At 41.3% G+C, this 22,499-nt stretch overlaps 3 protein-coding genes across 20 annotated transcripts; 1 reads left to right on the top strand and 2 right to left on the bottom strand.

The window, feature by feature from the left end:
• Nucleotides 1–454: 454 nt before the first annotated feature.
• LOC9266311 (uncharacterized) lies at nucleotides 455–4,510 on the bottom strand. The gene is made up of 7 exons (XM_066308035.1): nucleotides 4,004–4,510; nucleotides 3,505–3,579; nucleotides 2,898–2,976; nucleotides 2,425–2,807; nucleotides 1,525–1,751; nucleotides 1,280–1,442; nucleotides 455–879 (listed from the first exon to the last, which is right to left on the bottom strand). Exons 1-7 carry the CDS (start codon nucleotides 4,259–4,261, stop codon nucleotides 751–753), a joined length of 1,314 nt encoding a protein of 437 aa, XP_066164132.1. The 5' UTR covers nucleotides 4,262–4,510; the 3' UTR covers nucleotides 455–750.
• A 2,697-nt stretch (nucleotides 4,511–7,207) lies between these two features.
• LOC9270838 (auxin response factor 12) lies at nucleotides 7,208–14,751 on the bottom strand. Of its 17 annotated transcripts, none has more exons than XM_066308034.1 (12): nucleotides 14,088–14,711; nucleotides 13,815–13,996; nucleotides 13,660–13,709; nucleotides 12,698–13,069; nucleotides 12,370–12,467; nucleotides 11,770–11,882; nucleotides 10,993–11,094; nucleotides 10,801–10,823; nucleotides 10,297–10,441; nucleotides 9,854–9,911; nucleotides 8,708–8,819; nucleotides 7,208–7,581 (listed from the first exon to the last, which is right to left on the bottom strand). In XM_066308034.1, exons 1-4 carry the CDS (start codon nucleotides 14,155–14,157, stop codon nucleotides 13,063–13,065), a joined length of 309 nt encoding a protein of 102 aa, XP_066164131.1. In that variant the 5' UTR covers nucleotides 14,158–14,711; the 3' UTR covers nucleotides 7,208–7,581; nucleotides 8,708–8,819; nucleotides 9,854–9,911; nucleotides 10,297–10,441; nucleotides 10,801–10,823; nucleotides 10,993–11,094; nucleotides 11,770–11,882; nucleotides 12,370–12,467; nucleotides 12,698–13,062. The 17 variants fall into 17 exon arrangements, with proteins under 17 accessions (XP_066164131.1, XP_066164119.1, XP_066164129.1 ...); XM_066308022.1 differs by having other exon boundaries at nucleotides 14,076–14,697; XM_066308032.1 differs by having other exon boundaries at nucleotides 10,801–11,674; nucleotides 14,088–14,751.
• A 1,281-nt stretch (nucleotides 14,752–16,032) lies between these two features.
• On the top strand, nucleotides 16,033–20,300 carry LOC9269142 (histone acetyltransferase MCC1). Of its 2 annotated transcripts, none has more exons than XM_015771463.3 (5): nucleotides 16,033–16,505; nucleotides 16,674–16,818; nucleotides 16,885–16,984; nucleotides 17,065–17,293; nucleotides 19,811–20,300. In XM_015771463.3, the coding sequence occupies exons 1-5, from the start codon at nucleotides 16,399–16,401 to the stop codon at nucleotides 19,959–19,961; spliced, it is 732 nt and encodes a 243-aa protein (XP_015626949.1). In that variant the 5' UTR covers nucleotides 16,033–16,398; the 3' UTR covers nucleotides 19,962–20,300. The 2 variants fall into 2 exon arrangements, with proteins under 2 accessions (XP_015626949.1, XP_015626948.1); XM_015771462.3 differs by having other exon boundaries at nucleotides 19,778–20,300.
• The last annotated feature ends 2,199 nt before the right edge of the window (nucleotides 20,301–22,499 follow it).

Genomic DNA, 22,499 nt, shown 5'->3' with positions numbered 1-22,499 from the left:
TGAAAAAGCTCATATTTTAGGACTAGTAATATCATTTGAAACCGCCGCAGTGGCGACGGCGGCGAAGGAACCTCGAGGATGGCGCCACCGCTCCGCGGGCTCCATCGCCGGTGGCGTCCGCGTCGAACCGGCGACGACGTTGTCGTCTTCCTTTTCGGGCTCGCTCTGTGGTGCGTGGTTTTGCTCTCATTGAGGACCATGGTGATTATCGATTCAGACCATGAATGCCCTCTCTAATGGAGTACATACTACATAGTAGAACGTCCTTGATTCCTTCCAAATTACTTCCAGTACACTAGTACAGGGTTTCAGGTTTCTACGGTAAAATGCTTCCTGAACAGTAGTGCGCAGTAGAAACTATTTCAGGTTACCAACAAGATACGCATTGTAGAGTTAATCGTGAATGAACTGACGCAGTTTTGAGAGTTGTGAAATAAATCAACTGGCCGGTACATGCTTAAAATGGATAATTGAATTTTCATTCTCCACACACCTGAACTGTTCACTAATTACAAGCCAAAACCTGTTTTGTTCAAATCAGGTGCATGGTATCTGTTTTTCCACAAACATAAACAGTGTAACTGCCTATAACTGGTAAGTGTTATGAAATTCCTGATGCAAATTAAATGATACAGCTACAGGAAAACTCTAATTTTGGGTACAAAGCGGGTGTCAGAAACAGAGGTACGAGTATGCCATTGGAATAGGCAAAACAACATTCTGCATAGCGATCAACATACGAGATCTCTATCAATCTTCAGTGTGTTGCTGGCAGCCTCTAGGTCCAAAGTGTTGCTCGCCCCTCAAAACTCTTTTCCGACACAACGCACAATAATGGCCTCGGCATCCGATGCAAAGTATATGATTGTTGGTACCGAGCTGTTAGTAAGAGCCAACATGAGATGTTAGTAAACTGCATTTGTGTGGTAGATTTCATTTGGCTTTTTACAACTTAAGGGAAGCGTTAACTACAGCAACAGTCTGTACATGTATGACTGTCACATGACAGATGATATTAAGCATGAATTGAAATCCATGTGCACATGTAAGGAACAGCAGAAATATTACATCGGGACATTTCAGAACATATACTACTTATTAGGCAAATTTTGTCCTAGGGCTAAAAGCCTAAAACCACACATAAGCAGTGTCCTGTAGAAATTTACTAGTACAAGCCAAAAGCTAAGCAGAAATTTACTGAAAACTGCCATGCTCTAGGTGGAAAAGAAAAAAAAAACACGCCAAATTAATCCGGTGAAATAAGTTCACTGCTGCTAACCTTTTCATTCCGACGGCCACAGTTTGGACAGGGATAAGTTAACAGCACCCATTCAGGTTCTAAGAGTTCAGCATCTTCGTCAGGGTCGCCACCAAAATTTTCATCATCCTGCTGCTGTGGGTTTTCATCTTGTTCCCTCTCAAACATATCACAGTTTCCATTCCTTCGGTAGGAATAACTTCAGTTGCTAGCTCAATATGCAGAAAATCGAATATGAAATATTTGCACATTAATCAACAGCATACCAGAAATGATCATATCCTCCAATTGCTTTGTTACAACGATAGCAGAAGAATCTCCCACAGTTCCCACATGTCATCTTGTTGCAACCTTCAATTTTTGAGATAGCCATCTTACAACGAGGGCATTGCTTAGAATCACGAAGTGCTTCCTGGATATTTATCAACTCGTCTATTTCCCTCTTTTCTTTCAACAATTGTTCCTCTGGTATGGAATACAATTTCTGTCGTTCCTGTTATAAAGTACTCCAGTGAACAACATTAAATAGATTTAAAAAAAGGATGTAGGAAATTTGATTCACACCATCAAATAGACCATGGCATTTTCATTCTTCATTTTTTTCCTTTATGAAAAAAACAGCATAGCTGTGTGTATGTTATAGCAGAAGGGAAAAAACATTACAATTAGCTTAAAGCAATCCTGTAGGGAAAGAAAAAGGAAACAAAAGAAAGAAGAGGCAGTGGGCAGAATGGAATGCCTTGTGTACCCTGGTTAGCTCACTAACACTAGCTAATTACCGGGGAAACAACTTGGGGTCTGGGGCCTACTCGCATAGATGACATCCTTGTCAGGCCCTTTCATTATTAAATCAGATACATAAGCATGTTGTCACTGAGAAAGATCTGCCCTAGTACAATAATAAACTCATGCACCCACAAAAGTTCATGTGAACATCTTGTGAAAGGAAAGCAGCATACATGAAATAAATTCAAACAGAATTATTACATGGGAACCTTTACAATACTTTGAACTACTGTAGATAAGCACTGCAACCATATGACCATATAAAGTGAGCTCCATATGATAATTAACAACCATAAAAAAAATCTATAGATACTCAATGCATACAGTATTACTGGATTTCACAACAATGATAAATTCTTAACAGATTATGCTATTGTTACCTTCAAAATGCGTATTTTTTCTTCAGGAGTAATACATGTATCCCCCACATGGCGGCGGCGTTTGCACAAAGTGCAGAAGGTAAAAAAACAACCCGGGCATTGAGCATCATTGTCAACTTCCAAGCAAGCAGCAGAACACCTGGGGCAGTAAACTAGATCAGGCATTGCATCTAACAGTTTCTGTAGAGCAAATGATTCCCATTGTGCATATCCATCATCTCGTAGAAGGCTTTTCAATACGGATGGCGGAAGTGGATTGCGGCAATTTGTATCAGGACATGCCAGCTGCATTAAATTCCCTTCTTTCACATGGATTTTGCAGTGAGACTCCATACACTTCAAACAAAAGGAATGATGGCATGGGAGCTTGATGAAATTTCTGCCTTGTAAAGTGCAATAATAGAAACTTTTAAAAAAATGTAGCAGAAGTAACAAATGACAAAGCAACTAGGTTAATAGTTCAAGAGAATTACCAACATCCTCACTTAGACAAATTCCACACACGAGAAGGCTTTCCAAAAATATCTTATGAGATCTCTTCTCACTGTAACTCTGCATAAGAGGAATAGTAGACTCAACTAAAATTCTTCTCGCGATAGCTCGTTCATCTCCAATTTTTAATGTTTTATCTGGATCTAACACTATTTCATCATTCAAAGCAATGGAAGACCACGAAGAGCTATTCAGCCAATCCACCCATCTGTATATGACTTCTTGCCCTGGAAGCTCTGTCCAAACCTCATCAAGCGCAGCACACAGGTATGAGACCTTTGGTTCATCCAACCATTTAGCTGAAATGGTAAAATATGTAGCACATATACTTGGATATGACCGTGGCAACAAACATGTTAGCACAACAGGTGGCAAATGCTGCAACCTGCAAGATGATAGAGTTCTCCGCCATTGTGGTTTTCACTATCATCAGTTCCAACCATAGCTCCACTTCGACGAAGATTCAAGAACACACGGATACTATCAGGAAGTGTATAATGCACAAAAATCTGTGGAATAATTCATGAACAATCTTCTCAAAAGATAGAAGTTGAGGACAACAGAAGATTCAAAAGAAACTTATGTTACCTGAATAAATCGAAGATTGTCCTTATTCTCCAAGATCACCATATCATCACCAAAAATAGCTTGCAGTGCTATTACCTAAACATAACACTACTTAGGCTATTTGAACTGGCAGTATTCCAATGTGCTAATCCATTACGCCAGGCAATAGCTACGTATAAGTTGAGTGATCCTAATCTTTCCTGATAAATATATCTCCATATTTTGGTATCCTAATTGAAAGTGATGCGCTCATCAGAACTGCTGGGCAGATTTTAGGACCTCCGAGAGAAACCAGAATGTTATATAGGTGTAATTTCACTGCAATATCTGTCTTAGGAGACTTGAGTACTACTGCGCACAGTACATCCGGAATAAATCTTCGCACAAATAAACAGTAACTTCGAAATTTGTTCACCATAAGCATGATTGATGGTTCTGCATACTGATACTGTTTGGGAACTTATACACACATTCTAGTGCAATGGGCGAACTAGTAACTAGTACTAGTACTAAGCATTACCTCGTCTTCCTGTAGTTGGTTATTGGCTTGCAGCTGCTCCTCCGGTAGGTCGTCCTCCCCACGAGCCCTCGCGGCCATCGACTCAAGCAGCGCAGCCGCCTCTTCCTGCGCCGCCCAGTAGGTGATGTCAACCTCCGCCGACGGCAAGGGCTTGTCATCCCCAACATCCCTCACAGCCACCCCCGCCGCCGCGGCGGCCGCCGAGGACGAGGCTTCTCTCGACATAGGGTTTGAGGATGAGCCACCAGCCGCCATCATCGAGCAAGCCGCCAGCCGCCGTCGCCGTTGAGAGCGACCCTGATCCCGCTGCCGCCGCGCGCCGGCTTCTTGGAGTGTTGGGACGGACCTAGGGTTTGGGGATGAGCCGCCAGCCGCCGCCGTCGAGCAAGCCGTCGTCGTCGAGTCGAGAGTGACCTTGATCCCGCCGCCGTCGTCGCCCTTCTCGTGGCGGTCGCACGAGCCTTCTGCTCGCCTCCTCTCAGGACAAGAACAGATGAAAACCGGTCCAACCCCAACCAGTCAGTCACGGGGGTTATGCAGAGATGACTCGCGGCTCGACCCGACCGGTGGCTGCGACGGCAGCGCTTTGGATGGAAGAAAAACGGTCCTAAAATTTTTTTCGATGGGTAGTGTTGCTCCAATACTTAACCAAAGAGCTACTGCAGTACCGATTGAAAAAAAAGGTCTCCATGTCGAAACTTTTTTTAACACGCAAAAACACATCGATATATTAGAAAAAAGAGAAATTTTATAATGCATATCATGGAAAGTTATGGAGGAGAGAAAGGGCACACTATACTAACTAAGGAAGAAACCGAACTTGTAGAACAACGAGGAAAGGAAAAAAGGCTATTCACTAGTGCAAAAAAAAAAGTCTCCTAGTGGATTAGGCAACGCCGCAACCCAAAGCTTCTCTTCTTGCACGATGTGATCAACAACCATCTCCACCGTAGAAAGATTCCGTCGAAGACCAGAGCGTTTCTTTCTAGTCACGGGTGCCAGGTAAAGATGAGGATGAGGTAGCCAAGGGGAGTCAAACCCCCTTTCTGTTGTGACTTACAGCTGCTGGCGAGAAAACTCCGACCAAATTGGAAACGAAGCTTGTCAGCGGGGTGATAGGGATGCCAACCTGACACTGAACAGCAACTTATACCAAACTTGTCGTGAAGATACACTCCACCAATATATGGTGAGTTGTTTCCACCTCCTGCGCATAAAAAGGACACATGGTGTGACTATCCATCCAGTGGCTAAACATTTGATCAATTGTCTAAACATTATCGCTGAAGTGTAAGTCAGATGAAGATATTATATTTTTTTCCTCTTAAAAACATAAATAATTTATGATATTTTGTTATCAGCATATTTTCTAAGTTGTAGATTTAAATTTCTCCAAAAAAATTTTGAGACATATGGGCTTGCTTTGATTTTAGAGATGACGAACCATTTTTGCCGTTGCGATTAATTCTAAAACAATAAATCAACTACTCCTAGGCTATGTAAAAGAAATAAAAATCTTATATGGATATTGGGAATAACCCTCTTCCAATACATTCTCTCTGATTACTTTATTATCAAGGAAATCAACTGCAAGAGCAAAGAATGTCTGCTATAACCTATGAAGTGGTGGCCTTAGCTTCTATAGTAACCCCTCGTTATGCAGTGTTAGCGTGATCGGAGATTTTAGACTTGAAAAAATGTTGAGATGAGATCGGCTTCGCCATGATGACCGTTGAAGGGCGCACGTATCAAGTGTCAAGTGAAGAGGCGTCTCATGTGTTCTCACGTATTCTTGAGCTGTCTTTTTTACGGGTTAATTAGATTTATGCTATTATAAATTTTTCAGTTTTAAAATATGCCATTACTGTACACTTATTTGAAATCATGCCATTACATTTTTTCATATATTCGAAATATACCACTGTATACCCCTTTGATGCATTGAACAAAAAATTTGTACCAAATTATCATTGTCTCCTTCCTCTGTCTCCTCCCATCTATCCTATTCATCTCTGCTGCCATGGATCCACCAAGCCTATGTCTACCCAGCCACTATAAGCCCTGCACCTCGCTACTGAGCGTCCGAGCTCTGGTTTCCCCGCTGAGGACGACGACCATCACGGTCCCTCGGCTATGGCTGAGCTCCAACGCCAGGGCCTCTAGTCCCTCGGCGTCGTCCACTTCACAGGGTCGAACCATAGTACCGCCTCGACCCAGCCCTCGACGCCACGTTCATCTCCTCCTCGCGGGATTTGAAGGACCGCGCCGGAGTAAAGGTGAAGGGGGTGTCCTTAGCCGAGATTCACAGGCGAAAAATAGGAAGGAAGAAATCAAGGAGATGAACAGGAGAGATGGGAGGAGACAAAGGAAAAGGACGAGGGCAATTTGGTTTAAAGTTTTTGTTAAATGTGTTAAAAGGGTATGTAGCGGCATATTTCAAATACCTTCAATCTAATGGCATCACTTCAAATAAGTGAATAGTAATGTCATATTTCAAAACTAAAGAATTTATAATGGAATGGATCCAATTAACTCTTTTTTCCACATTGCTAATTTCTCTTCTTCATTTTTCACGTGCGTGTTTTCTAAACTGTTAACGATGTTTTTTAAAAAAAATCTATAGTAAAGTTGTAAAGAAATTATATTAATCATTTTAAATTTTTTAGCTAATATATAGTTAGTTATGCGTTAATCCATGTATCGTTTTGCTCCAAACACAGTCCCCAACCCAAATGAAGCCAAGAAGAGCACGCAAGTAGTACCTCATGCATCGGTCCCATGTTGTTAGTACTAGATTAACGGGCTTCTACATGAACTAGAGGATGGGGCGCGCCTTTGCGCGCCTCCTGTGCACAGCTTGTTCTACATGCATTTGTCAGTACGGTAAGGCATGTGCACAGCTTGTTCTATACAGTACGCATTTGTCAGTACGGTAAGGAAGTGTGAAGTTTGATGCCAGTTATATGTATTAGAAAAATGGTATAGAGAATTAAATAGGAATGACAGGATGCAGTGTGTTAGCGTTTGCATATAATTAGATATGTATGGTATATGATGGTAGTGAATTATCGAGTTATTGTAGCATGAACGGTGCAATAGAAAGAATTAAGAGGGCAATAAAGTTCATAGAGCCAGATACACAGAGATGAAATGTATATATTTTATGTTGTTGGTAGAAGCTTAGGATGTAAATAAGAAAAAAAATTGTCGACATAACTTAGTGGTAGATTTTCCAAGTGCTAAATAGCTGGATCGCTCAACAGTGTTTAGATACCATGTTTACACCAAAATTTGGTGTTATTAAAACCATAGACGACAAGTAACATAATTCTGATGGATAAAAGGGATAATAGTAATTCATGGATATTTTGCACTATGTAAATGGCCACTTCCAAGAGCTTCTTGCATACTGAAGTGTTGTTGTTCCATATGATCAAAGGGTCAAAGTCATAGCCATCATTTCTCAAGCAAGGGCTACTGTCTACACAGCGCAGTTTCAACTGACAAACAATCTTCAGTCTCACCTGCCTATAGTGAAAAAAGTCTTTAAACTGGAGCAATTAACTGATCAAGATTGCCTGCAAGATAATTGAGTAAAGGATTAGATTAGGCATCGGGATAAATTATTTAACTCGTTACATTAATCATACACGTTTTGAGAGATTTCTTAAATAGGTGTATAACTGACAATTCTCATGATCAGATCCTAACCACTCCAAAAGGTTCATCACATGGACTCAGAAGAATTGCATCTATTTTTAGAAAGAATATTATTTGCAATGCTCTTAATCTCAATATTTCATTTTTATCATTTGATTTTTGTTCTTGTAACTGGGGTTTGGAGGCAGTAGAATGGTAAAAATGAGAATGCCATTTGCCTAAATCAAATGCGAACAAACCTTCCCCCCCCCCCCCCCCCCCCCCACAATGAAAATTGATACGAGCCAAACCTTGCATCAAAAATTAGCTTCGAAGCTGGGAGATGGCACCTCTAAATGCTTGCTCAACAAGAAGAACGGTGAACATAAAGGAGAATTGGTGCTGTACCAAAAAATATTGCACAAAGTAGTGTTTTGGAGCATTTAGATAAATTAGATAAATTCTATGCACCATTCATATGTGCCTTCCTGAATCCCATCAAAGAACTGTAACCCAATTAGGCTGTGTTCGAATGAACTCATTTCACAAAGAAGACCCCTGACTGTTTTGTATTCCACGTCAACCAATATGATCGAACAAACAATAATTAATCAAAGGCGAACAAAGCAATGGAATCATAGGAAAGTGTAGCGCTAATCTGAGAGACTATGTTTGAAACAATAAATATTGCTGAGTGTATAACTAATATTAAAATGTATGTATCCTATCATAACAGAGGCACAATTTATCTCTGATCATATGAAAAAAACAGCATAAAATTGAGAAGAAGTGATAATGCATATGACCCTACACCAATCGTAAAATATATCATTTTGTAAGCAAGATAGGTGGGCATCATTTTCGTCATGAAGAAAGATTGATGTGCAACAATTTTTCCCCAATCCTCGCAACATTTTTCCCTGAGGTCAGCCATTTATAAAATTAAGCATGATCTCTTCGTATTGATTTTTTTTGTCGACCTAAATTTGTTGGTATTATAGATTAGGACAAAAATTTAGGTTTACAGAACTAATATCAGATTGGATTTATGATCATCTTTCTTACAACGAGTGGCAGGAGTGGTCCATGGTCTTCTGAGTTTTTCCTGATGACCAAGGATGATAGCATCATGTTGAAGAGGATAAGATCTTATTTATTCTTTTTCCTTAGATAGCTCCTGCACAACATACAATGAGAATCATCATTTTGCAAACTTAATCAGAGTCAGAACAGTAATACCAAAGCGATATTTGCAATACAGATGAATCTCAAAGTTCAATTATCAATCTATAGTTAAAGCAACATAAAAATTTAGTACCAAAGCCTATTCACATCACAGAGTTCCCAACCAAAGGAGAAATGGGAATTAGAATACATGATAGCCCCAAAATCAGAAATGGAAAGCTAAGACTAAGATAATAAACATGCTTTACACATTCTAAATAGCTAGGGAAGACAAATACTATCAGAAACTGAACTGCATAGTTTGTTTTTTAACCATAGTAAACCAAAGAACAACCCACAACTATCAAACTTTCTTTTAGTGCTCTCATCCACCTCCTCTTTCAGCATCTCCTTTAGAGTATTTAGATGGGCTCAACAAGTTCAAACTCTGCAGCCTCTACAACAGGAAGTAATTGCTCAGAAAAAAAGTTGCATACAAATTTTTTTTCCAATGAAAAGAAAAGGAGATATTCGGATTTCATAATGTATCCAGGCTTCAAAATTCACATAAATGTTCAAAAGGAACACTGCAGCCAGCCATAATCACTTATAAGTAAATGGTTGGCTCCGATAATATACAACATATATAGCATAATAATATTTTCAAATCTTCCCGACAAGACAATAAGTTACTACCCACCTGGTCATCACTATCATTAGCTCAATATCCTTTTTAAGCTAAAAAGAAAATTTGCATGTAACTCATTAGTATTTTTAAGTCAAGAAGAAAATGTACAGAATGCTGAGAAATTCTTTTGAGAAGCATATACATTAAAATTGTCAGGAATTTAAGACCTGACTTTAATCATCTATATGCCTAGGAAAATAAAAAAATCACATCAGGTATGCCTTTGACTGTATATCATCATCATCTTATGTGTAACACCAGACAAAAATCAATCATAAAATTAATATCAAATAGATGAATGTCTGAATAGGCAATAATACACATCTTAAGGATGAAAAGAGAGTAGGGAAAAAATTTACCTAGCAAACAAGAGTGTAGTGCTAATCTTCCATAATGAACAATCCCGTTCTACCTCACCTGAAATAAGTTTTCACAATATAAGATCTCCTATCACACTTGAAACAGGCGCACAATAATAAAAGCCATATCCCGATTTGTTTTTTTAGAATAGTCAAGGGGAAACAGAAAGTGTTTGTACTCTGTACATGGGAAGAAAGATGAAACTTCTCGACATATCCAAGAACATGGGATGCTCAAATCTTTTTTTTAAATGAAAAAAGCCTAGGAAACAAGATCGTACGACATTACTTTCACATTCGAGCAAACAATTAGGTATGCACATAATCGATGAAAAGAAATGTTCTAGTCCTGAAATTTAAGCTATTGTTGAATAAACACAATTTTGTGATCATCGTAGCTTGCAGGGTCAAGTAACAAACTCAAATATTAAAGGGGAACTCACAAAATTCTGATGGTGTATCTCCTTGAGTGAGGCCTCGCAGATGGTGATAGAAGAGATGGGCACCAATGTCGTATATGTGTGTACATTTCAACCAATATTTGTATTAACTCTACAAGTGAATCAGTTGGAACACATATAGAACAACCTGTATGAAATTATTTACATTAGATCAATTGTTCTTAAAATACAAAAAAACGTTTGTGCTAGATGGTTGTACAATAATAAGTGACTTAAATTGCACAACCCTTAAATAAACATCGATATAATGAACAATTCTCATATCATTTTTAAATATGCCTTTGATTGAAATCGCACGAACAATTATTATATCTTAATATGAGAATTATGGTGTGACACAAACAACTGGCAAACCAACACTAAAAGAAAGATGGGCCACATAAATACATAAAGAATATATGCATATGCAAATGAAATATTAATCTGCTTAGCAATAAAGCAAAAAATTTATTTAAAGTAAAAAAGGATGGAAACAATTAGTCCAACCTGCAGCTCCTTCAAAGATGAATCTGCCAACCACAATGACAAGTTCCCAATAATATTGAGACCGCCGGATATATATCAAGGCACAAGAGGGAAGTACATAGAGTACACGACAAACCAAAATTAAAAAAATTGTGAAGAGAACATAAGGCAAGCACCTCCTGGGGTGCATTATAGAATGCTGAAGCAATATACCCATGTGTTTTGGAGCAACAAATGAATGATACAAGAGCTGTTGAAGATAGAAAATGACCTATAATATACTCCCATAACAATCCAACACAGATAGTTTGGCCACTACACAACAAAAGATGATTAGAACAATGGACTCAATCAAAAAGGAAATGAGAACTCGACCAACTATAAATGACACAAATAGCTGGTAAAGGAAAGAAATTTCTTCCAATTGAAACCATTAGGGGAGAAAGAATGTTTTATGAGGTAGAATGGATCATTTGGTAATGGAGCTAGCGATCCTAATTTGTTAAGAGTGGTGTTGATTTAATCTTTAAGCCACAATGTATAACAATCTCAAATTGTGGGGGGAAGCCAAACCCCTCCTCTCCTCCCCCTCCCGCCAATGAGGTCTAGTGATCCAGTATTAGCTAGCAAGTCTATGGACAGAGGTTTCATAATTTCCTAGTGACCAGGGAAGCATTAGCAATATTCTTCGCATCTTTGTTAAGTAAGCAATTTAAAGATATACATACAAACTACTTTGTTGACATACCTATGAAAAATACTACCATGTGCTAGTAACACTAAAGCATGTGAGAGAAAACTGAGCTAACCCCCAATGCATATATGTATACAGGTAAAGCTAGTAGATATACAAAGCCAGACAGCAAAACAGGGAGACTCTTGTTAGAGAAAAAGCCTGAAATGACACCATTGTTCTTGGTCAATGATGGGTAAATGTTAGAAAAAAAACAAAAATATCGTGTAGATAAAAAACCATGTTTGAAGAAATACCTTACTGGCTGAATTGATATGTAAGAAGCTAGATCCTTGGAGATTACAGAGAACTGAATTGTTGTAAACCAAATGCACCTGTTCCCCCATTCACCAAATTTCCTATACTCAGGCTAAGGGAAATATGGCATTTGGTGAGGAGTTAAAAATATCAGGGAAAACACAACAGCAATAGTCAACAGGGAAACTTTTTTATGAGCTAAGACTGGACCAGATTTCATGCAACCAATGTAAGCTTGAGCCTTTGACCGATGCTTAGCATGTTTCGAAGAGTTGCTGCAACATTTATCGATCTGGTTTTTAGAGCCTCACTATAGTTGAGATAGAATTTTAAAGTGTATGGAGTTTGAAATTTAGCTTCAGAAGCATCATCTCTAAAATACAACATGAGATTTTATCAACTTTGAGTGTACAATTTGTATGCCAAATACTTAGCAGAAATTCAATGCAAATGAAATGTCTGAATAGGTCAAATTTAAGTAGGAAAAGTAAGACTTAAAAGAAGGGGGGTATGATGTTAGATCAGAGGGCAACATTTCGCACACATATAAATTTACATGTAAATCAACATCCACTTTAATGTAGTACTCTGCACCCCACCTGAACAAAGTCGTCACGAAATTATTGTCTTTGCAGCCGATTCAAGATATCCTTCAACATGATCCAGAGTAATCGATAAAATATTCAAAGATATTTCACTGCTACAGGCAAATAAATAGACCATTAGTGTTGTACATTGCTAAAGTAAAATCTCTAATGTACAATATCATAGAGTAATTATCAATCTCATGAAGCCACCATGTTTTCTAGCTTCTGCATCTATACTGTTTAATTATTGTCGAGTTCTTTGAATATTCAGAAGAGTGTAACAAAAGAGAGTTCTTCTAATTAATTAGGAGTGAGACTTGAGAGAAGGAAAAGGGGCTACCTTGAGCATGTTGATGAGGATGGAGCCGCTGGTGTTCACAGTGATGAAGTCCATGACAGCAGCGTTGTCAACCACGTAATAGAACGCCTCGCGCTCGGCGAGAGTCTTGGAGAAGAAGCACCAGCTGTACCAAGAATCTAAGATCATAGAATTTCAGATTTGCAACCGAATTGGTGAATGGTTATGGTGGATCACTATTCAATGGGACAAGCTTGCGGCGGGAGTCGATCTAGTATACACTGAAAGCTCAAATGAAAGTTCTTATGCAAACAAAAAACAAAAAAAAACAAAAAACAAGGTGCATCTTGATTTGATTATGCGGTACATTTAGCAAGAGGGCTTCATCAACCGAGCTGTGCATTGTCTCATGACCTGCACAGGAAAAATATAACGAAGAGAGTATCAATTTGTCTGAAATTTGTAAAGACATAAATCACACCTCGTGGAATTTTCAGGATTAGCTTGATCTGAAACTACATTTCTAATAATCCCAGCCAACCTATCCATTTGGAATATCCATTTTGAACAATCTAATCCAAACAATAGGACTCAAAATCTGCACCCAAATGGAAGCCATAGCAAAAGAAAATCACAAAAAACGTACAAATAAAAACCACAGTACTCGATCCATTCGAAGTCAGCCTCACCATCTAATTCCTTACGTAAAGCTCTTTTTTTACCCAATCACAATATAAAATATATATTAACACAAATGCGATGTGATATTCAGTTACTACAGATGTGGACATTTGTTAGTCTACAATTAAGGAATTCAACGGACACCTAAATTACTTTGCTGTACTGTAATTTCAAACTGCATTACCCATGGTATACTATGCTGGTTCTGGTACCATAGCAGACAACTACATTCAGACTCGAGTAAATTACAGTCAACAATCTTTTTTTCTTGTTTGGCTTTTGTACTAATAAAAACTTTTAACCACTGAAAACTCCATACTTACCACGAAGATGGCAAGGCAATCCACCATGGTCTTTGATGGTTTCCCCTGGACTGTAAAATGCAAATGAGAGAAACAGAACGTGAGCGCACACATATAATCAGGAAAAAAAAGCTGCAAACATTCAATTGGGGGACACTCAGAGAACAGAAGATTACTTGGAGCAGGACGAGACAGACGAGCGACACCATGCTGACCAGAAGTGAGCATCCCATTGCACTGAGCCACGACACCTGCTCGCTGTGGCCTTGCGGGAAGTAGACGACGCGCGTGCCGACGGAGGGGAGGCAGACGAGCGGGCTGGAGCAGGCGTGCCAGAGCTCCAAGTTGAGGCACTTCTCTGCACCAGTAGCAGATCGAGTCATCAACCAAACGAGAAGGAAAGTAAAGCAAACCGCGAAGCGAAGCGGCAAACAAACCTAGCCACCCACCTTCCTCGGGAGACGTGGGGGGCGGCGGCGGCTGCGGCGGCCCGATGCTGGCCGCCGTCGACGAGCTCATCTCCTCCGATGACCAAACCAGAAAACCAGAAACTCTAATCTATCCCCCTCACAAATCCACCCGAAAACCCTATCCCCGTCCTCAAATCGGCCGCATTTACACAAGGAGGGAGCGGCAGCGGCGGCGCTCGGCGACGGCGATGGCGGTGGCGGAGGCAGAGACGGCTGCACTCGGCGACGGCGACGGCGTGAGGGGGAGCCGGAGCCGGAGCCGGCCGTCGATGGGGACGGCGAGAGGCGGAGGTGGCAGCGCGATGGGAAGGCGGCGGCGGCGGCGCGAGGGGGTGGTGGCGGTGCCGGTCGACGGGGACGGCGCAAGGGGGAGGCGGAGGCGGCGGCGCTCGGTAGCGGCGCGGGAGAGGGAGAGCGAGCGGGTGGCGGCGGCTAGGGTTTGAGGGGGCGGCGACGGCGGCGGGAGTGGAAGCGGCGGCGCGAGGGGGTGGTGGCGGCGCTCGGCGACGGGGATGGGGCGAGGGGGAGGCAGAGGCGGAGGCGGCGACGGCGGCGCTGGCGCTCGGTGGTGGCGCGGGACGGGAGAGAGAGATAGGAAGAGGAAGCGGCTGGCGGCGGCTAGGGCTTGAAGAGGTATGCGGTAGTGGATGTTGTTTTGCTAAAAAGCCTCTCATCTTCCACATATCACAACGAAGCCCCTGTACGCGATTTTTTCTCTTCAAACACATGACGTGAGGGGCCTATACCTGATTACCAAAAATGGAAGGGCTTTTCCGAAAAAATCCAACCCACGCGCACAGTAGCTACTGTAGCAAAACGCTGACGTGGCATCGCTCCCTGGCCGCCCAGCCCGCCAACCTTTATGGGTTTCCTAATAAGTTTTCCTGTGTTCCCTTGGGTCAAATAGGATGAGGGTGCCAGGGCCACTCCCATGTAACCAGACAATACATTTTCTTTAAGAAAAAGACAATACCATGTTAACAAAACCATCTATACAAAATTACAAGCAAATTTCACAAAACCATATATTTTGATATCCATAACACAAAACCTCATTTTTTACAATTTATTTCAAGGAACAATAGCTTTTAGGCTAAGATGTTTCACAAAACCTCGCATTTTTTTCAAAATACTTATATTTTAGTATGATACATAATAATTTTAAACATATACTCACATGCTGCAAATATAGGTTCCTATACCGTCTATTATATTTTCTTTCTAACTCCTCAATCCAAGAAGGAAAGTTCCTAACACCCTCAATTTAAGATGGACAGGATGAATAATTGAATATGCAAACCCTGGTTGTAGCATCACATGAACAGAGTACATAGAAGTACGAAACCAAACATAATGTAACTGGTAACCGATCTTTATTGAGAAAATGACTAACATGTTCTTAGAAAATACTAAAACATGTTATTTTTACATATATATTATGCATGAATGTAATAAACCAAATAAATGATTTAGGCTAACTTCTACTCTGTACATACTAAATTTTAGTATTACCAATATTGCCAAAATTTGGCAGGTTAATTTTAACATCAAAGTGAACAAACCCTTAATCAAATATTATTATGAACCTTACATATTTATAAATAGAGGAAGCATTATTTAAATTATACCCAATGAAAAAACAAATTGATAAAACTATGTCATTTCTTAATTTCTGCAATCCAGTCGAAATCAAACAAAACGGATTAGAGGTAAATTATTCATCCTATATAGTTTTATTGCTATTGTTGATAAAAAAATATTTATTATGTTTAGCCTGTTGATATCGAGACATATCACCTCTAGAATGGTCTCGTGGCTGGCTGGCGGCATCTTTCAATCACAATTCACACACCGGTGATTAAAGAGAAAGAGCACCTTATTTTTGGTGGATTAAAATAAGAAATCCCCTCGACAGTTTAGCTTCAACTAATCAAAATCCAAATCAGCCGATCAGCTTCCTCTTTCTTCCTCCTCTCATCCTTCCGGTCGCCGCCGCCGCTGGTCCACCTCCCCTCCCCTCCCTCCCTTCTCCACCCAGAACCTTCCCCTGCATCTCTCTCCCGTTTCTCTCCGGGTCACGCATCGATCGGTCTCCCGGCGCCGTACTGCCTCTCTTCCTCGCCGCGCTGCACCGAGCGCTGGGTCCGCCGATTCGGCTGTGGCGCGGGTCAACCGCACCGACGCGGCGCCGCGCCTCGACGCCCGGAAGCTGCTCCTCTCCCCCCGCGCAACGCGCCGCGGACCTCGTGGCGGAGGCTCTGGTTAGTCGTCGTCGTTACCGGGGCTTCTCATGTTGGACCCAAGATCGGAAATCTACCCCACCATAGCGTATCGTCCTATCCAGCCTTCCGATCTCGAGGTTCTTGAGAATATTCACCTCGCGCTGTTTCCCATAAGGTGACTACTGCAAATGGATGCTCCCTGATCCCTCCTTTGCTGTTCTTGCTTATGAATACGGTCGCATCACCCTTCATGTTCAGTTGTAGAAGTGTTGCAGCCTATTGGTGGATTTTTCCTTTTTTTTGGACCAATTAATCCCTTAATTCTTGTATTTGTTTTGCTCAGATACGAGAGAGAGTTCTTCTTGAACGTGGTCAACGGCAATGGTATTATTTCTTGGGGTGCTGTGGATACCAGCAGATCAGATGACCGCAGAGATGAGCTGATAGGCTTTGTAACCACGAGAATAATTGCAGCACAAGATAGCGAGGTATGACATGCAAGATTGCATCGATCTTACTGATGAGCTCGGTGGAACTAATAATTTGGCTTGCAGATTGAGGACTTGTTTAGGTATAACAGCTCACGCAAAGATCTGACACTTCTGTATATCCTGACGCTCGGTGTAGTGGAGAGCTACAGAAACCTCGGCATAGGTTGTTACCTGCTCGTCCAACTTAGTTTTACAGTTTGTGATTATGATCTGATTAATCCTCACAAGCATTCGCGCTTGCAGCATCCTCACTGGTCCGAGAGGTGATTAAATATGCTGCAAGTATCTCAAATTGCAGGGGTGTCTATTTGCATGTCATCTCATATAACCAACCTGCTATCAGCTTTTACAATAAGATGCTATTTAAGCTTGTCAGACGACTTCCACATTTCTATTACATAAGAGGGCAGCATTATGATTCATACTTGTTTGTGTACTATGTCAATGGGGGCCGTTCGCCTTGCTCACCACTGTAAGTATTTCTTGTTCTTTATCTGGAGAAGCATGCAAGTTTTGTTTTTAGTAGTTATCCGATGCTGTGTTTCAATAGGATTTTACTATCTGCAGTTGTCATTCCTAACTCTCGTTCGGATAATATGCAAATTCGACTGCCCATGATGAATCGATCTCATGAACTCTGTAGTGTGCTCGATTTTCTAGTTAGCTTCAAAACTGGCAATGCATGAGCTGTTTATGGCCATGGGTTCATACTGATCTGGACATGCCCACACTGGAGAACATTTTTCTTGTTTGACTGCTTTCAGTGAATTCAGTGTGAAATTGAATGCGGTCCTTTTTTTAAGGAAAACAGGAGAAGAGGCCTCAACGGCTTAACTGTTAATATATCAAAACATATAAATGAATATTTACACAAAAGCTGAGGATACATGAGTTCTTTAGACAACATAAAACTAATAGAAGCTATTGACCAAAGAGACAAAAAGTTACAGCTGGACTTGCCCTAACAACCAACCATGGCAGAGTTGCATCTAAATTCCTTCTTCCAAGCTGGTAATGAGAGCCTTCTATTTACAAATACGATTTTATTAAGAGGATTACACATTGTCCGGCAGGATAATATATACCTACCTTGGATAATCTCCACTAGTTCCAACTGATATAACCTTTTGTTGCCCATCCAACATGTTTCTTTTTTTAAAAAAAAAATCCTTGAACATGTTTCTTTTTATCCATTCTCTTTTTACTGTTTTGTTTAGTTTACACAACTTTTTAAATCGTGTAGAATTTGCAACCTTAACACTCTTAATATCTAAATACCTTACGACATGTTAAGCCAGATGGCGCATAAAGTGTCATAGCCCAATGTCTTAGCATGATTTCTGACCATGGGATTACTGTAGCACCACATACATTATTACTACCTCCGTCCCATAATAATTTTATTTCTAGGATTCAAATTTGTTCCAAAATAGTTGTCACAATAGAGTACTAATTGTCCCATCAATCACTTCTTATTCAAATTTCTTCCTATTCTACCCTCAACCACCCTCCCGCTCTTGCATATACACCATTTAATGAGGGACACCATAGTCTTTCTCCTCAAACCTTAATATATGCTAAACAACTTAGAATTACAATTATTTTGGGACAGAGGTACTACATTTCATGCAGTTACTTTAACACCACGAGGACTACTCGACTTTAGAGATAAGATTATATTGGTCAATACCATCTCTTTCCGTAATATTGGAGATAAGTTTCTCATGTCTCTTTTCACAAGGATGGGACCATGTCTCTTTTAACCAAGCAATGAGAAACCAAGTGTTCAATAAATTAAGCCTCAGAATCTCTCTACCGCGTTAGGGAGAAGCTCTAGGTGCTGTCAAACTGTCAGCTTGATGAGGGTTAGTGTCGCACCCCTGGTCTAAGACCGATAACAAGGCAACAAGCACATAAGATAACATAAAGCCTTCTTATATCACTATGTGTTTTGCCAAAATCACACCCAAACATCCAGTAGTCTGCTACATCCAATATTCTCTTCGGCTTAAAATCTGATTTAAATATGATATATTTTTATTTCAATCCTGCTCAAACTGGTACTTGTTGGAAGCTCGATTCAATTCAGAATAATGCTTCCTGTTTAATTTGGTCCATGCTGTTTAAATAAGAAGTTCAGAACTCAACTACCATATTCACATATATGTGCATGTGTGATTCTGTGCTGGATGTGGTAGAATTTGATTAAAGTAAGGAGGCAGCAGACAGTGTGCTGGTCTGCAGGGAGGGATAGTGGTGGCTAAAGATGATTTCCAGCTGCTTTTTGTTGAGGGAGGAAGGGTTGGAGAGATAAAGGGGGAGGAAAAGTACTCACTAGAGAAAATGAAGCAGGAGGGTTAAAAACGATCCTACGTGGTTTTGTAGAAATGGTCTAAACTATTTTTGTGGTATTTTACCAGTCCTGAATGTTTGGGGGTATTTTGGTAAAAGGCCAAAAGTCATTAGTACAATGTGAGTCACTCGCCCGCAACCTTTGGACCTATCCTGGGTTAGGTCATCAACTCTTGGTACCCTTATTTGTCACTAAGCATCAAATGGATGACGGTGTTGGTACAGGGTAGCTCTAAGGCATTACTGTGCAGACATAAGGTTCTTTAAAGGCACAGCAAACTTGGCCTAACTTACTATTAGACATAAAACAAGATCATTGAATGGCTGAGGCAATGTTTAGGTCCTTAGTTTGGTGGGCAGTAATATTTTCTTGTTATTGTGTGTTGCGACTTTATCAAAGATGTTTAAATTTAATATCTTTTGTTGGGTGTTGAGAGGAATTGAACTTATAGACCTTATGACCAATCCAGAAGAATTCAATTGATGTATTTTTAGTTCTTACTATGGCCAAATTATCCCAGGGTTCTGATAACATTATCATGCTGCCAAAATGATGGTACACTCGTGCTATCAATAAATAATAACACGTATCAATCTTGTGCAGGGAGGTCATAACTTCATTTGTTGTTGACTTCAGGGCTTTCCTGAAGATGGTGGTTGCCAGGTTCTGGAACAAAGAGGAGAGAAGTACACCCAGATGGTCCAGGTGCAAGGAATCGACCACTCTCTTGGTATCTCAGAATAACAAGAGGATCATTGGTGGTGATGATACGAGATGTCATGTCTAACTTTAGGTGCAGCTGGGATGTTGTTTTCTCTTGTTTTTGTGGAAACCTCAGTTTGTTTAAAAACCGTAGCTTGCTACGTTGTTGTATCTGATAAGTTAGCAAACCAGGTACATAATTTCTCGATAGTCATAGTCACATTCATTTGTAAAGAGAGGAAAACTGAAAGGAGAGAAATAAATGTCACCTGCTTCTTGTAACGTTTGATAGCCTCATTCATTCATGTAGTACTGTTTAGTTGATCGTTAAACTGATGTACCAAGTGGATCTTTCTGTATACCATGCAAAGCACATCAGTTCTACTGGTTTGCAGTGTTCAATAGGAGCTGTTGCTTGCTTTCATTTGCATTGTTTGCATGGTACTGATTACATGATTCAGAGCCAGAACACAAGATCTGACTGAACAAGGATTCAAAACGGAAGGAGCCAAGGAGGCAGGTGAGAAACTGGCAAGATCAGTACTCCCTGTCAAGAGTGAAGTACTAGTACTATGTTTGTACTCCCTTTGTCCCAGGGTGTGTTTAGTTAACGCCAAAATTGGAAGTTTGGTTGAAATTGTAACGATGCGACGAAAAAGTTGAAAGTTTGTGTATAGGAAAGTTTTGATGTGATGGAAAAGTTGAAAGTTTGAAGAAGAAGATTGGAACTAAACTCGGCCTGGGGCGTTCTAGCTTAGGTGAAAATTACTATATAGCCCTAACTGGAGTACTAGGTACTTTGAATAACCATGATGAGCAGTCATTTCAAACCAAGAATACACATGCCGTTCCTGCCACGGTGGAATCATGGATGAGCTGTTGTTCTTGATAACCCGGTTAGTAAAATTTGAATTGTACGCTGCTGTCGGTGATATGGGACCGGGGGTATCTTGACTAGAGGTTTGAGGCAGCTGCAGTCACCCACGTGGCCTGACCCCCTCGGGGGGGTCGGGCCCGAGGGTGATGTGGCCGCCCCTCCCTCTGTCTCCCCGAGGGGTCGGGCCGCTCCCGTTTCGGCCCCGAGGGCTGGGGCGCCCCGACCCCCTGTGGGTTTGGCGCCACGTGTGTGGGTTAGGTGAGCACAGCGGCGCTCACCTAACCGCGTTTATTGCGGGTTGGACGAGCGCCCCATGCCGCATTTAATGCAGCGCAGCACACTCGTTCGGTCCGTGACAGGTCACAGTGTGTGACCGGTCACAGACCGGTCAGATCGCGGGTTAGGTGGCAACAGGCGGCCTTTCGCACGCCTCGCCCCGTCCCGTCGGAATGATGAGAGCCTCTAGGCACTCGTCCCTAGCCGGAGCCGGCGTGCTGACTCCTGGAGTTAGCACGTCAGTCCCGGCTAGATTCATACCAGGCTTCATCGCAACCATTACAAGGAAGTCATTTTATGAAGAATGGCTGACGTGTGGCATGCTAAACTGACGCGTGGTAGACAAGAATGACCGGTTTGTGACTGGTCTGACGCCGGTCACGTCATCGGCAGACAACCGTGCTCCCACGTTGCGCCTGCTTCCGGCGGAGTGGAGGTAGGTATGGCCCATCCCATCAGAGGGTCATTCGGACAACAGCCATGGCAAATCTCCGCCCATTAATGAGGGAGTAACAGGGAGATCCCCGGTGTCAGGCGAGTGATGACGCTGGGCCTCACTCAAAGACAAGCTGTGATTTAGCTTCCAGGCGAAGGCGCAAGCCAGTTTTTTCTTTTTTGGGAAGATAGGGTGAGTCCCCACCCAAAAGAAGAGTAGGTAGAAGTGGTGCATGTGAGATCCCCTTGAGATATAAAAGGAGGACCTTGCCCACTTAAGAAAGGGGGAGCGGGGGAAAGAGGGGGGAGAAGACCTGAGCTCGTAGAGGAGAGAAAGAGGAAGAGGGTTTCTAGAGTTTGAACTCTCTTGCTCTCCAGCTCTTTGTAACTCCTTCATACACAGATCCACCAGAACACAGGAGTAGGGTATTACGCTTCTCAGCGGCCCGAACCTGTCTACATCGCCCGTGTCTTGCGCATTTGCTCTCTCGCGAAACATTCCACAGATCGAGTGCTTAGAACCTCACCTAGCGCCCCCGGCCGAACAGGCAAAGGGGGGCCCGCGCGGTCTCCCGGTGAGGAGCCCCACGCTCCGTCAGCTGCTATGCGGCCCCACATTTATGCTCCTTGCTAAAACGTCAAGCATTGTAGGACAATGGACATGAAGTAAAACGTCAAATATACTGGGATGGAGGGAGTATCTCATCTGATAATAGAGTTGTCTAAACTTATCTTTATTTGTGAGTAAAAAAAATAACAAAAATGTTAGGTGAATTCACCTGTAATTTGTCTTTTTTTATTCTCTCAAATGAAATTTAGTTTAGATTTGAGATTTGGTATGAATATATTTCATGCCTATATATGTTCTAGTTTTTCTATATATAAATTTAGAGAACTTTGAGATATGATTTTCACATGTTTTCACTTATTTTATGGCTTCCACATATTTTTCCTACTTATATTTACTTTATTTTGGGACGGAGAGATAAAAGAGTATTTCAATACGGAATGATCTTGCAGCGTTACTACAGCAGG

This window comes from Oryza sativa, chromosome 2 (genome assembly GCF_034140825.1).
Source record: "Oryza sativa Japonica Group chromosome 2, ASM3414082v1".
NCBI classification, from domain to species: domain Eukaryota; kingdom Viridiplantae; phylum Streptophyta; class Magnoliopsida; order Poales; family Poaceae; genus Oryza; species Oryza sativa.
The sequence above is the reverse complement of the archived record's forward strand: the minus strand, read 5'-3'. Positions and strand labels throughout refer to the sequence as shown.